We start from the raw sequence: 15323 nt of genomic DNA on the forward strand, positions 1-15323 counted from the left end.
CTTCTAGAGGCAGTTATGGAACTTTAACTGCATTCCTTCAACACTCTTTAACTTTGTGAATATAAAACACAGAAAATACGAGATATGAAAAAACATAAAAAAGACATAAAGCAAGTTTGAATGAAGGAGGCCCACATCACGTTAGATCAGCGCTGCGTCAGCGCCCAGCAGGTGTTTCTATTATTCTGATCCAGGTACGCAGCGTTCTTTTTTAACAGCGTATTTGAGTCTCACTTTTTAACCAAAGACACGCTGTTAAAAAAGAACGCTGCGTACCTGGATCAGAATAATAGAAACACCTGCTTTGTTCTCTGAAACCATCGGCCTGCAGTGTTCTCCCTCCAGTTTCTTCTTCTCTGAGATATTTAAACGCCGTCCTCCTGTCGGGTCGCACGGGGCTGCAGGAGCTCTGCTGTCGGAGCAAAACCCACGGAGCTTTTATTCATGCACAATATCTTTCTTTAAAGGTCCCATGTCATGCTTTCCTGGTTCTTACCCGTCCCCTTGTGTTCTGTAGCTTCTGCATGTGAACGGTCTGCAGAGTCACAAACCCTCAAAGTGCACCCTGTAGAGAGTAAAGCTCTAACACAGAGAAGACCTGTCTCTGCTGCCCCTGAACGCCTCGTTGGACATTTCTCATTTTCCATTTGTTTCTTCCGGGAACTGGATGACGTCATGCGGTTCCCGGAAGAAACAAATGGACCAATCCGCGGAGCTCCTCACACACCAGGAGGGGTGGGGACCTTTAGCGTACATTTTCAACTAAAGGCCCTGACACACCAGGCCGAAATCGGCCGTTTTCGTTAGTCGGACGACGAAGCGTGCCCTGTCGCCCAAACTCAATTTGGTGTGTCCCGCACCGTCGGCCGTGACACGCAGGGGCGGACTGGGACTACAAATCAGCCCGGGACTCTCGACCGGCCCACTTCGGTACCGCCGGCCCACCTCGGTAAAATACTAACGGGGGGGGTGCTAGTGACTTATCCGAGCGGCCCACCTCGGTGCCGCAAGTATATACCGCGAGGAAATTGTCTACGGGGGGGGGAGGGGGGGGTGCTAGTGACTTATCCGACCGGCCCACTTCAGTACCGGCCCATCGGGATTCGTCCCGAACGTCCCGATGGCCAGTCCGCCCCTGGTGACACGTGACATGCACTGATTCGCTAGCTGAACAGCCAATCAGAGTGATGTCTTTGTCCGACTGCCTGTGGCCGACAAAGACATCACTCTGATTGGCTGTTCAGCTAGCGAATCAGTGCATGAGAAGCGAAACGGTTGCTTGAGAATGTCTTCCACGAGCAACACTCCAATGGCTGATCGCTCCAGTACCGCACCAAACATGTTTTCGATGGACGAGAGTGAAAATGGAACGCACACGCTATTTGTTTGTTTAGATGACGCTGTTCTTCTTCGTCTTCCGGTTGTTGCTTCTTCCTTAAAAGAAATTAAAAGTGAGATTTAAATGTGTAGCTTCTTCCATTTTATACTCGATGTGTTTTTAATGGATTTTATTGTTTTTCTTTTTTTTACATTTTAAATAAAATAATATTTAAATTGCAAGAAATTCAAAAAATAAATAACATAATTAAATTATTATTAGTTTTTCTTAACTTATTTGTTTTGTTGTAAAATATTTGTATAATTAAATATTATAATTAATTCGTTATAAAAAATACAAAATTCAATAGAAAAAAAGTTAAAGTGTGTGTGTGTGTGTGTGTGTGTGTGTGTGTGTGTGTGTGTCTCTCTGTCTCTGTCTCTGTCTCTGTCTCTGTGTCTGTGTGACTTTTTTTTATTAAAAATAGTTTACTTTACTGTGTGTGTGTGTGTGTGTGTGTGTGTGTGTGTGTGTGAGTGACTCAGTGTGTGAGTGACTCAGTGTGTGTGTGTGTGTGTGTGTTCTACGTGACCACCGTTGTTGTCCCTGTATGTTCTCCGTGATGAACCAGATGGTGTGTTGTTGGACCCAGATGTTATTTAGCATAGCAACACACCATGCATATTGATCAGGTATTAGTTCATGACCCTCAACTAAACTGCAGAAAACCTCCTTTCCATCCCATAATACCCTTCATCCTGATCCCTATAGGTTCAGAGAGAGTGGGAAAACTCTTCATTATGGTACCAATTATCTTGGTTAAGTGCACTGCCTTTATTTAACACTCATAGCTCTTCGTGCATATAAAACACAATATATACGAGATAAGAAAAAGCCTTAAATATATAAATACTTAAAAAATAAAGGAATTAAAAACCTTTAAAAATAAATAAGAATTAAATAAATAAGCAAACAAAATTATAATCGAATAAAAACTAATAATACAATAATTTATTAAGAATGGAAAAATCTTAAAATAAAATTGTGTACTTGAAAATCTTTATTTTCTGTTATTGTGAACTTCACCAAAATGATGTATTCTTTTCATATGTACATTGGTTCCGCCTTGTTTGTTTATGCATACCTTTATTTTGTACCCGGGGGTGTATTTCGCTGTCGCACTGAGTCCAGCTTCAGTTAGCTTGATGCTACAAGCATGTCAGTCATGTTTAATTTGCCCTCCATCAGTTCTGGTATCTTTTCTAGTTAGCCCTAAAGTAATCTATATTATTTTATTTGGTAATGGTAATGTTAATGAACCCTCCGGTTTAGCTTCTTTGTGTAAGTAACTTGTAGTTCTGATGTTAAAACCGAACTTTTCAGGAATAGTAGCTAACTAGCTGTGGGCTAGCTGGCTTCAGTTGCTAGCCAGGGTTTGGCGGGCTAGTGTCAGCTATGTGGAAAATGACGGTGTCGTTTTGGATGTAATCCAATACATATTTATTCATGTGGATTATTTCTATTTTATTTTGTCATTTGTAGAGTGTGGAAAGATTTAAAACTGTGATGTGTGACATCTGGAATACCAAAGGTGCCAGAATTAATTAAATAAATACTCTACAATTATTATGAAATAGTATTTCAACAAAACAAAAGGGCAATAAAGGGTTCCTGTTTCTACTGACATTGCGTGGCACAGACCTTTCTATGGATTGAAATGCTTTAATATGATTATGGTTATAGTTGTACTTTATTCATCCCTAATCTCTGCTACAAACAACGAAACAAGAAAAGCTAAACTAGATCAAATAGGGCGATGTAATACAATGCACACTTAGACATTATGGTAAAACATTTTAACCAGTTAAGACCCAAGCCTGTTTTTCAGGTCTCAGGCTCGAAAAGGACATTCCCAGAACAGTTGACTATATCTTCTCTTCTAAAATGGGTCAATTATAATCTTTATTCTCAAAGCAAAGCAATGATAAACCTGTGAGTTGGATGTAGAAACATTCAGAATCAATATAGATGTTTTTAAAGTAAATTCAGATTGAACATAGTAAATTATAGTGTCCGTAATAACCCATTACTTACTTATCGTGAAAACCACCTTGAATGATGGGATAGGAGACTAAAAGCTTTAGGAATCCAAAGTACAACATATAATAAGTACCGTCTATCAAGATTGATGCAAAACAAGTATTTCCAAGGCACACCTTTTATATGATCATTATAGTTATACAAAATAAGAGAATAACACGTATGAAATAATTCCAACTCATACTACAGTTTGAAAGGTAAATCTGTTCAGTTCTGTTTCATATGGTGTTGAGAGATGTGTCCATAGATTCAGTCCCTCATGTTGCTCCAGATTGGTTCATTTAACTTCAACATTTTTAAAAAAAGACACAGTTTCGTGAATATTGTTGTTGTTTGCCCCCACGGGCAGGGGCATGGGGTTCAACAGGTTTTAAAGTATCCCATGTGTTAGTGAATTTTTATATATTTTCCTTTAGAATGGCAGGAAATTTGTATTCAAATAGTGATTGAATTTTTGGTCCCCCCAAATGTTGACCCCATGAATACGGCCTTGACACACACACACACACACACTCTTTTTGCGGGCGGATTATGTCAGGCTACAGAAACGAGGCCTTCAAGTACGTCCAGAAAAAAAATAAAGGACTTACAACCTTTTAGGAAAATATGTAATACTGTAAAAAAAGGAGATGATCTTATCATTCATAAAGCCAGTGTGTGTGGAGCAGGTGAGCTCCCAGCAGGTGAGCCCCCCCCCACCCAGAGCTACCTGTATAAATCATTTATAGCCAGACCTCTTAAAGGGCCGGTACGCTGTTCCTGACCCTCAGTGATGGTTATTCAGAGGGTCCGGGTTAATGTTAAGCAGCACTGACACGGAGGGGCCTATTGAAATGAGAGGAGTTTTAATAAAACATCCCTCTCTCAGGGGCCACGCTGAAAAAACACCTCTGATTCTCTGCAGCTGTGAGGTGCTTGGGATCATACAGAGTCCTCGGAGGAACCACGTCCCCTGAATGCATCATTTTTAATCATTTCCATCGCATGAAAACTTCGTAATGCTTATTTTTCGTGCATTTTTCGACACATTTACAGCAATACGTGCATGCAGACGTAACAGGAAACACCTTAACATGTAGTACCTTGGACTTTACTAGTGTTTGCATTATTACATTACATATAATAACATGTTGTATTGACGGTACTCTGTCCTCCCCACTTTGAGCTAAAAAGCCTAAATCCTGACTCTAAATGTATTTATCGGGAGAAATCCTGCTGTGATTTCGTCAGACGAACCCCACAGTTTGCAGGAGATGATTTTTGATTATTTGAGATGATATTTGATTATGTTCTCCTTTGTATCTCAGAGTGTCCCGCTGTGATGTGCAGGCGGACGCAAAGTGAGACAGACAGAATCCTCCCATTGATTCTAAATGAACTCAGAGGGGATTTACATATCACACTAATAGAAATGAATGAGTGTAGAGGCCGATCCATCATGTGCTTCTGACACTGAGAGATAATAACACCGCTGTGTGTGTGTGTGTGTGTGTGCGTGTGCGTGTGCGTGTGTGTGTGTGTGTGTGTGTGTGTGTGTGTCTGTCTGTGTGTGTCTCTGCGTGTGTGTGCGTGTGTGTGTGTGTGTGTGTGTGTGTGTGTGTGTGTGTGTGTGTGTGTGTGTGTGTGTGTGTGTGCGTGTGTGTGTGTGTATATGTATCTCCTTCACAGCTGTCATTGAGGCATGTTGGTCCCGGCGTCACTTTCCATATCGTCACGGCGATCAGAGGCCGCCGCACACAGGGAGGGAAAATAACACTAAAAATACAATAAATAGATAAAAAATAAAAGGGAAATAAAAACATTTGCAATTTTAATTCATTTAGGAAAACGTCAGGAAATAAAAAATATCTCAACGCAAATTAATAAAAACGTAACAAACTAAGAACCTTAAAAAATGAATGAATTAATATAAACGTTTAGAAATAAGTTGATTAATAAAAACATTTAAAAATTAATTAATTCATAAAAAGGTTAATTAAGAGATAAATAAAAAGGGCCTAAAATCCATTAAAAATAATAAAACAAGGAGCTAAAGAAACACAAAGCCCTAAAACCCTTTTTTTTATAATCAATTATTTAATAAAAAATCTAAATAAATAAATAAAGTCAGAAAAAATTGCAAATCTAAAATAAATATTGCAGAAAAATAAAATGAATGAAAGCCTCGGGATCGAGACCCTTTGAAACAAGAAACACACTAATTCATACCCATCTTCTGATTGGAGGTCATCGATGCTCAGCTTCTTCTTCCTGCCGCTGCTCGGCCAATCAGCTGCAGGCCTGTTAAACCTGTTTCACACCTTACCCCCGGTACCGGGCGGATAAACGCGTCATTTGCAGGAAACAACGTCTAAGGAATCTTAATATTGAATAAAACTATGAATGTGTTATATCCATGTAACGGGAAGAAACTCAGCTAACTGATCTTTTTAATTTTTTTTTTCAAAAAAAACCCACAATGCTAGCACTCAGCCTCTGAATTAGCCTCAAGCGAAAAAAACGTAACATACTAAGGCAACTAAACTCACTCTAACTCCCTTATTACTTATCCTAGATGCACAACCAACCACTCGTTTTTGGTGTCCTGGAGACACTGAATCTAACGGTGCCCTCCTCAACACTCAGTGATAAACATTCGCGACGCTATCAACGAAAGCGTACATCATCACATGTGGAGCTAAGAAGCTAAACACGTAAATATGGCTTACCTTGGTCAAAAGTGGTCTTCAATGGCATTAAAACGATAAAAAAACGATGCTGCAGTTAATCCATAGGTTCATCCTATGTGTCTGTGCCTTCTTTGAAATTATTTCTGATAATCCATAAGCAATACAACTGCGTTTTAGTTTCCAAACTCCAGAAGGAGACATTCCTCCAGTTTGGTTTCGTTTTCCACACGCGAAGCAACCACATTTTTTCTTTACTACGTGTCTGGGTGGGAGCCTCCCCCTTCGATTCTATTGGCTCTAACGGTCACAAGGGTATGTCAACCAACCAAATCGAGCAAGGGGGGCCAGAGATAGGTCAAATCCACCCAAATGACCCCAGTTTTTGGCTAAATCTCTCTAAAAAGGTCAAATTTCACTTGTTTTGCATCAATCTTGATACAGGGTACTTATTATATGTTGTACTTTGGATTCCTAAAGCTTTTAGTCTACTAACCCATCATCCAAGGGTAGTTTTCACTATCTGTAAAAAATAATTTTTGGACGGACACTATAATTTACAGTTTTTTACTATGTAAAATCTGAATCTTCTTTAAAATAAAAAACATTTATATTGATTCTGACACTTCTACATCCAACTCACAGGTTTATCATTACTTTGAGAACAAAGATTATTAATTTAACCCTTTTAGAAGGGAAGATATGGTCATTTGTTCTGGGAATGTCATTTTCGAGCCTGAGACCTGAAAAACAGGCTCAGAGTGGAACAGTGGTGGATTAGAGTGTCCACCTTAACAAGTCGTTAGCAGCGTGTGTTAAAGTGGGCTCCAGTGTTTTGGAAAGCCTCTCGTAAAGCTTCCCTCTGACTCTGGAGAAATCACGGCTGTAAAACACATTCCTGCTCGAACCTCTCTCTGCTGAGGTCAGGAAGGAGAACTGCCTCCAGACCCAGAATATGAGCTCAAGACTTGTCTGGAAGCCTCGGCCTCTTACGGGACTTTATTCTGAGTTTCTCATGTCAAAATCTACTTCACAAACACATGTAGGAAAAGGTCATGGTGCGTTCAGGTGCTGTTGAAAAGCTCTGACTTTTAACAAGTGCTTTTTTGGGGTCTTTATTAGTTTCAGGTATAACTTAGAGGAATGTGACAACCCTATATAACTATAGCCCCACATTAACAACTAGATTTCCTGTTAAAACATCACCTTTGTCGTGCTTTCTTTGCAGGTTTCAGCTTTTTGCACACATTTTAACCAACCTCTCTGTCTCTGTTTACTTACAGATTCCCTCAACGTCTGCAGCTCCAGGAGATGCTCCAGGAGATGCTCCAGGAGATGCTTCAGGAGATGCTCCAGGAGATGCTCCAGGAGATGCTTCAGGAGATGCTTCAGGAGATGCTTCAGGAGATGCTTCAGGAGATGCTCCAGGAGATGCTTCAGGAGATGCTCCAGGAGATGCTTCAGGAGATGCTTCAGGAGATGCTCCAGGAGATGCTTCAGGAGATGCTCCAGGAGATGCTTCAGGAGATGCTTCAGGAGATGCTCCAGGAGATGCTTCAGGAGATGCTTCAGGAGATGCTTCAGGAGATGCTTCCTCACACGTCTGCAGCTCCAGGAGATGCTTCAGGAGATGCTCCAGGAGATGCTTCCTCACACGTCTGCAGGACCAGTACGTAGAGTAAATGCTGCTTTCCCACTTCTAACCTCTTCAGTTTGATAAATTAAGTTAATAACAGCATGCAAACACATGTCTAAGACCTCATGATGCAAAACCTAAAATAGCAGAATGTGCGTTATAGATGCTTTTATCTTAAATTTAAATTACTTAATGGAACATTCTTGCATAAAAGTGCTTTAATTAAGCGTGTTTAGAGCACCACCTGTGTGTCAAAGACCCGTGTGAAGCCCCTTGAAGCATTTATGTGGTTAATAACTTGAGTTAAAAACCCAATATGAAATATAGCCGTGCTGCCAAATCACAGTAGGAATTAAATGAGTTGTTTCCACGTTTAAAAAGCACTCTCTGCACCTTCCAAAATGTATGGTTTCTTTTATTAAAATGTGTTCCTATGATTGCATGAATAGTGCACAGGGTTTATTGGCTGAACAGCCGTGTCTGGTGCTCCTCTCCCCCGTTATCTCCCCCGTTATCTCCCCCGTTATCTCCCCCGTTATCTGCATGAATAAGTGACGGTGCTGCTGATGTTGGTCTTATCTGCTCCTCTGGTCGGGTTTCAGCGCCCGCGGCTGTTTCCTCTCCCACTTCACACGCAGCTCTGAGAGAATAAGGAACAGCGGTGGCAAAAGCAATCACAAACTGCAGATCAAACGTATCCTCGGCTGAATTCCCTGACAGACTGGAATCATTTGTTCCCGCTGCTTTGTTTTATGTGGTTTCAGCAGAGCGTCCTGAGGGCCTCGCTGTCACAACTCGTAGTGAAGAACAGCGCCGAGTCTGGCCTGTTCCCCCTCCTGTTAGCGGGCTTTTTCATCACCTTTTTCATCACCTTCCAGTCGGGTTTACATGACGTCGACAGGAGGTAACACCAGGTCAGGGGAAGGGATTTCAAAGAGGTCGTCTTTAAGTAAGCGTGGCGCCTCGTGCAACAAGAAAGGGTTGAAGAAAAGTGCCGAGCGTGCAGGAACTTCAAAGAGTTTAGGCAATCAAGGGAAGGACTGATGGAGGATGATATTTACTACAACCAGAGGCAGGAGAATATCTTATACTTCGACCAGTTGTTTGTTCAATTAGACATACTACGTTGGGCTTTCCCTCAATGAAATGGCTGCAGAAATGAAGCAGGGACTGTCAAACGTGCGGCAACTCTGCTGGAGAAAGTGATTAATTGATCATCAAGACGGTTGATTACTTTTCTGTCGTCTGATTAATCTTTGCAGTTCCATCCAGCAGAAAGAAAGCTGACTATACGAGGAAGAAAGAAGGAAACAGCATTAAATAGTTTGTGAGGGTCCTGCAAAACATGGTGTATATCAGTATGTAGTGTCTCTACTTTAAAGAGTTCTCTCCTGTTGATGTTCAGGTGTATATCAGTATGTAGTGTCTCTACTTTAAAGAGTTCTCTCCTGCTGATGTTCAGGTGTATATCAGTATGTAGTGTCTCTACTTTAAAGAGTCCTCTCCTGCTGATGTTCAGGTGTATATCAGTATGTAGTGTCTCTACTTTAAAGAGTCCTCTCCTGCTGATGTTCAGGTGTATATCAGTATGTAGTGTCTCTACTTTAAAGAGTCCTCTCCTGCTGATGTTCAGGTGTATATCAGTATGTAGTGTCTCTACTTTAAAGAGTCCTCTCCTGCTGATGTTCAGGTGTATATCAGTATGTAGTGTCTCTACTTTAAAGAGTTCTCTCCTGCTGATGTTCAGGTGTATATCAGTATGTAGTGTCTCTACTTTAAAGAGTCCTCTCCTGCTGATGTTCAGGTGTATATCAGTGTGTAGTGTCTCTACTTTAAAGAGTCCTCTCCTGCTGATGTTCAGGTGTATATCAGTATGTAGTGTCTCTACTTTAAAGAGTCCTCTCCTGCTGATGTTCAGGTGTATATCAGTATGTAGTGTCTCTACTTTAAAGAGTCCTCTCCTGCTGATGTTCAGGTGTATATCAGTATGTGTGTCTCTACTTTAAAGAGTCCTCTCCTGCTGATGTTCAGGTGTATATCAGTATGTAGTGTCTCTACTTTAAGAGTTCTCTCCTGCTGATGTTCAGGTGTATATCAGTATGTAGTGTCTCTACTTTAAAGAGTCCTCTCCTGCTGATGTTCAGGTGTATATCAGTATGTAGTGTCTCTACTTTAAAGAGTCCTCTCCTGCTGATGTTCAGGTGTATATCAGTATGTAGTGTCTCTACTTTAAAGAGTCCTCTCCTGCTGATGTTCAGGTGTATATCAGTATGTAGTGTCTCTACTTTAAAGAGTCCTCTCCTGCTGATGTTCAGGTGTATATCAGTGTGTAGTGTCTCTACTTTAAAGAGTCCTCTGCTGCTGATGTCCAGGTCTATATCAGTATGTAGTGTCTCTACTTTAAAGAGTCCTCTCCTGCTTATGTTCAGGTGTATATCAGTATGTAGTGTCTCTACTTTAAAGAGTCCTCTCTTGCTGATGTCCAGGTGTATATCAGTATGTAGTGTCTCTACTTTAAAGAGTCCTCTCCTGCTGATGATCAGGTGTATATCAGTATGTAGTGTCTCTACTTTAAAGAGTCCTCTCCTGCTGATGTTCAGGTGTATATCAGTATGTAGTGTCTCTACTTTAAAGAGTCCTCTCCTGCTGATGTTCAGGTGTATATCAGTATGTAGTGTCTCTACTTTAAAGAGTCCTCTCCTGCTGATGTTCAGGTGTATATCAGTATGTAGTGTCTCTACTTTAAAGAGTCCTCTCCTGCTGATGTTCAGGTGTATATCAGTATGTAGTGTCTCTACTTTAAAGAGTCCTCTCCTGCTGATGTTCAGGTGTATATCAGTATGTAGTGTCTCTACTTTAAAGAGTCCTCTCCTGCTGATGTTCAGGTGTATATCAGTATGTAGTTTCTCTACTTTAAAGAGTCCTCTCCTGCTGATGTTCAGGTGTATATCAGTATGTAGTGTCTCTACTTTAAAGAGTCCTCTCCTGCTGATGTTCAGGTGTATATCAGTATGTAGTGTCTCTACTTTAAAGAGTCCTCTCCTGCTGATGTTCAGGTGTATATCAGTATGTAGTATCTCTACTTTAAAGAGTCCTCTCCTGCTGATGTTCAGGTGTATATCAGTATGTAGTGTCTCTACTTTAAAGAGTCCTCTCCTGCTGATGTTCAGGTGTATATCAGTATGTAGTGTCTCTACTTTAAAGAGTCCTCTCCTGATGATGTTCAGGTGTATATCAGTATGTAGTGTCTCTACTTTAAAGAGTCCTCTCCTGCTGATGTTCAGGTGTATATCAGTATGTAGTGTCTCTACTTTAAAGAGTCCTCTCCTGCTGATGTTCAGGTGTATATCAGTATGTAGTGTCTCTACTTTAAAGAGTCCTCTCCTGCTGATGTTCAGGTGTATATCAGTATGTAGTGTCTCTACTTTAAAGAGTCCTCTCCTGCTGATGTTCAGGTGTATATCAGTATGTAGTGTCTCTACTTTAAAGAGTCCTCTCCTGCTGATGTTCAGGTGTATATCAGTATGTAGTGTCTCTACTTTAAAGAGTCCTCTGCTGCTGATGTTCAGGTGTATATCAGTGTGTAGTGTCTCTACTTTAAAGAGTCCTCTCCTGCTGATGTTCAGGTGTATATCAGTATGTAGTGTCTCTACTTTAAAGAGTCCTCTCCTGCTGATGTTCAGGTGTATATCAGTATGTAGTGTCTCTACTTTAAAGAGTCCTCTCCTGCTGATGTTCAGGTGTATATCAGTATGTAGTGTCTCTACTTTAAAGAGTCCTCTGCTGCTGATGTTCAGGTGTATATCAGTGTGTAGTGTCTCTACTTTAAAGAGTCCTTTCCTGCTGATGTTCAGGTGTATATCAGTATGTAGTGTCTCTACTTTAAAGAGTCCTCTCCTCCCACACATCCACAAGAAAGACAACACAGACAGCATTTGTTTAAAAAAATCAATGTCAATATTGTATTTCTTAAAAATGTACAAATGATATTTACATTCAACGACAATGTACAAAAGAATAAAACAACATGCTCGCCTCTCTGATCTTGTGCTGGTCTCGCTGCGGGAGCTCCACTGATTTATGCATGAGTTCATAATGAAGGGTGTGATGGCCGACGCTCAGATGTCACTGTTAATCTCTGCAGCAACACGGAAATCAAACAAGGCTCACAGAGGACGCCCACTGTACTGGAGATGCTGCGATGCATGGAGAAATATCCTTCCAGTCATTTACAGTGCAGAACAAGTGTTAGGTATCAGATCATCTCCACATTGACATACTGAGTTAGGCACTTAAAACTGATCTCACTGCAGACCTGTACATCATATTTACTACCTAAGGCAGAAATATGGCTTTTCAAAAGGATAGAAATCTGCCTTTTTTTTAATAATTCACAAGACTGTACAAGAAAAAGAAGCGTCACACACAGCGGAGGCTTTTTGGCTCACGATCGCATCAGTCTGTTATTAAATGATGCTACGACATGGAGTTGAGGAACTTGCTCTCCTCGGCGAGAGCAGAAAGCAGCGAGCTCATGTCTCCGATCGCCATGTTGCCCGTCCCCTGCGGCACCGAGGGCAACGTCACAGAGTTCCTGGGCGTTGTCAGACGGGAGGAACTCCGCGAAAAACTCTGGAGCAACCCTGGACTCAAAGTTCCCGACATGACGCTGGAGTGATCGTCGTCGTCGTCATCGTCCTCCAGCATGCAGTCAAAGTCTATCTGCTCCGGAGTTAAGCTACCGTCCACAGGCGCCCTGTTGGACGACGCTGCGTTGCTTTCAAAAAGAGGTACATTCACCACGGGACAAGCAAGATGGTCAAAGTTCCCATTGTGCTCAAACACTTGAATCTGCCCTGTGTAGAACAAGGCATTGTCCTCAGAGTTCTCGCTGCAATGAAGTCCTAAAACGCCACCTGGTAAAGCAGAAGCTACGTCCTGGTTAGCATTGCTTTGGTGCCTTGACCCTGACAGGTGTCTAGTTAGAGGTCTAGGTCCTGTTGGTGGCGTTGGATGGAGGTGCAAGGGATTCTGGGAGGTCATGTTACAGTTCTGCTGATCTGAAATCATGATTGATTCATCACAGTCCTCTACTTTGACCTGCACGCGCTGAAATCCAGCATCAGCTAAGTGCACAGGCTCCTGTTTGCATGTAGCGCTTGGCAAGTTGACCTTGACTGGATACGTGGAGTTACCGTTCCTATCATAGAGACTTTCCTTAAACCTGCACGGAGACAGATTGAGATTTGACAACTGGAGGCAGCCCTCTCCTTGTTCTGGTTCCAGCTGTTTGCATCTCGTTGTGTTAACGTGGTTCTGCATCATCTGCTGGTTGGAGCTGAGGTCGTTAAAGTTCTGCTGGAGGACAGCCAGGTTCCCTCTGGCCTGTGCTTTGGAGCAGAGCTCACTGGCGTCCATTTGACCCAAAGAGACCTTACTGTCCCTCGGTGAAGATGCACCCATGTTGGACGAGGCTACAACCTGATGGGGAAGGTTCATGTTGGTCCTCACAACAGCCATCCTCCTCTGATAGTATGACTGCTGATGCTGGGGATTGGGGGTACCTTGAAAATGGGCTTGATTTGGGTCAGGCTGCATCACACCTTCTTCAGGAATGTCACCCGTTATCCTCCCAACGGGTATATTCTCTGAAATACTGCAAGGGTATCGGTGTGGACTACCATCCTGATGGAGGCAGCCTTGCTGGGGTCTGCAATCTGCTGCAGGCGGTGGCTGCCTGGATCCTGCTCCGGTCAGGGTGCCCATGCTGTTGTAGCGCTGCATGTGTGGCCTTGTGGGATAATCGGGGCGTCTCACTGGATCACTGGCTCGACGGGGGAGGGTAGACGGGACTTCGTGGGGCATCAAGGTCCGTGTGGAGTAGCTGTTATACTCTCTGGAAACCCGGTCTCTTTTTGTAGCGGAGGATTCCTGGTAGTCCTCAAACAGGGCATTCATTCGGTCCATGTTTGGAAGAGGTGTGGGCGGTGCACCTCCTGTAGCGGCAGCGTACTTTGCCTTGAGGCGGTAGTGTTGGGCGGGGGTCAGGCTGAGAGGACCGTTGCCTCCCCCAAACTGGCTGTTCTGACTGGAGCGCCGGGACATGTCCGCAGATATTGGGTCGTAGGAGTCGTTGGAGCTGGGGCGGTTGCATCCGAACTGGGAGGACTGGCTGGAGCGCCGGCTGGAGAAACACTGGGAGATTCCTGAAGATCGGCGGCTGTACATGGAGCTCAGGGTGCTGGAGGTGCTGTCACGGCGCTCCAACAGGGTCGCTTTACTCAGATCACCACAGCCGGAACCAGGGAAGGACACCGGACCACCACCCGTACCAAACAAGGACCCTGTGAATCAAGGAATGAAAATGTTAGGGCCTTTTGATTTCTTACCAACGCTGCCACGCTCTTTGGAGACTTTTATCCTGCAGTCTTTGATACACCTAGGTCAGAGGTGGGAAGTAGTGCAGTACAAATACTTTGTTACTGTACTTAAGTACATGTTTCTGGTATCAGCACTTTACTCCACTACTTATTTTTCTGACCACTTTTTACTTTGACTTCTCACATGTTGAACCCAAATACCTGTACTTTCTACTTCTTACATGTTGAACCCAAATACCTGTACTTTCTACTTCTTACATGTTGAACCCAAATACCTGTACTTTCTACTTCTTACATGTTGAACACAAATACCTGTACTTTCTACTTCTTACATGTTGAACACAAATACCTGTACTTTCTACTTCTAACATGTTGAACACAAATACCTGTACTTTCTACTTCTAACATGTTGAACACAAATACCTGTACTTTCTACTTCTTACATGTTGAACACAAATACCTGTACTTTCTACTTCTTACATGTTGAACCCAAATACCTGTACTTTCTACTTCTTACATGTTGAACCCAAATACCTGTACTTTCTACTTCTTACATGTTGAACCCAAATACCTGTACTTTCTACTTCTTACATGTTGAACCCAAATACCTGTACTTTCTACTTCTTACATGTTGAACCCAAATACCTGTACTTTCTACTTCTTACATGTTGAACACAAATACCTGTACTTTCTACTTCTTACATGTTGAACACAAATACCTGTACTTTCTACTTCTAACATGTTGAACACAAATACCTGTACTTTCTACTTCTAACATGTTGAACACAAATACCTGTACTTTCTACTTCTTACATGTTGAACACAAATACCTGTACTTTCTACTTCTTACATGTTGAACACAAATACCTGTACTTTCTACTTCTTACATGTTGAACACAAATACCTGTACTTTCTACTTCTTACATGTTGAACACAAATACCTGTACTTTCTACTTCTTACATGTTGAACACAAATACCTGTACTTTCTACTTCTTACATGTTGAACACAAATACCTGTACTTTCTACTTCTTACATGTTGAACACAAATACCTGTACTTTCTACTTCTTACATTTTGAACCCAAATACCTGTACTCTCTACTTCTTACATGTTGAACCCAAATACCTGTACTTTCTACTTCTTACATTTTGAACACAAATACCTGTACTTTCTACTTCTTACATGTTGAACACAAATACCTGTACTTTCTACTTCTTACATG

General features: G+C 42.0%; 1 protein-coding gene across 1 annotated transcript in view; it reads right to left on the reverse strand.

The window, feature by feature from the left end:
- Window positions 1-11679: 11679 nt before the first annotated feature.
- The window catches only part of LOC117486814 (zinc finger protein GLI2-like), a 47078-nt gene continuing 43434 nt past the window's right edge, over window positions 11680-15323 (reverse strand). The window contains 1 exon segment of the mRNA XM_034135374.1: window positions 11680-14064. Within this exon segment, the coding sequence (XP_033991265.1) occupies window positions 12197-14064 (1868 nt within the window). The 3' untranslated portion in view covers window positions 11680-12196.

Source organism: Trematomus bernacchii, unplaced genomic scaffold (assembly GCF_902827165.1).
Source record: "Trematomus bernacchii unplaced genomic scaffold, fTreBer1.1, whole genome shotgun sequence".
Lineage (NCBI taxonomy): Eukaryota > Metazoa > Chordata > Actinopteri > Perciformes > Nototheniidae > Trematomus > Trematomus bernacchii.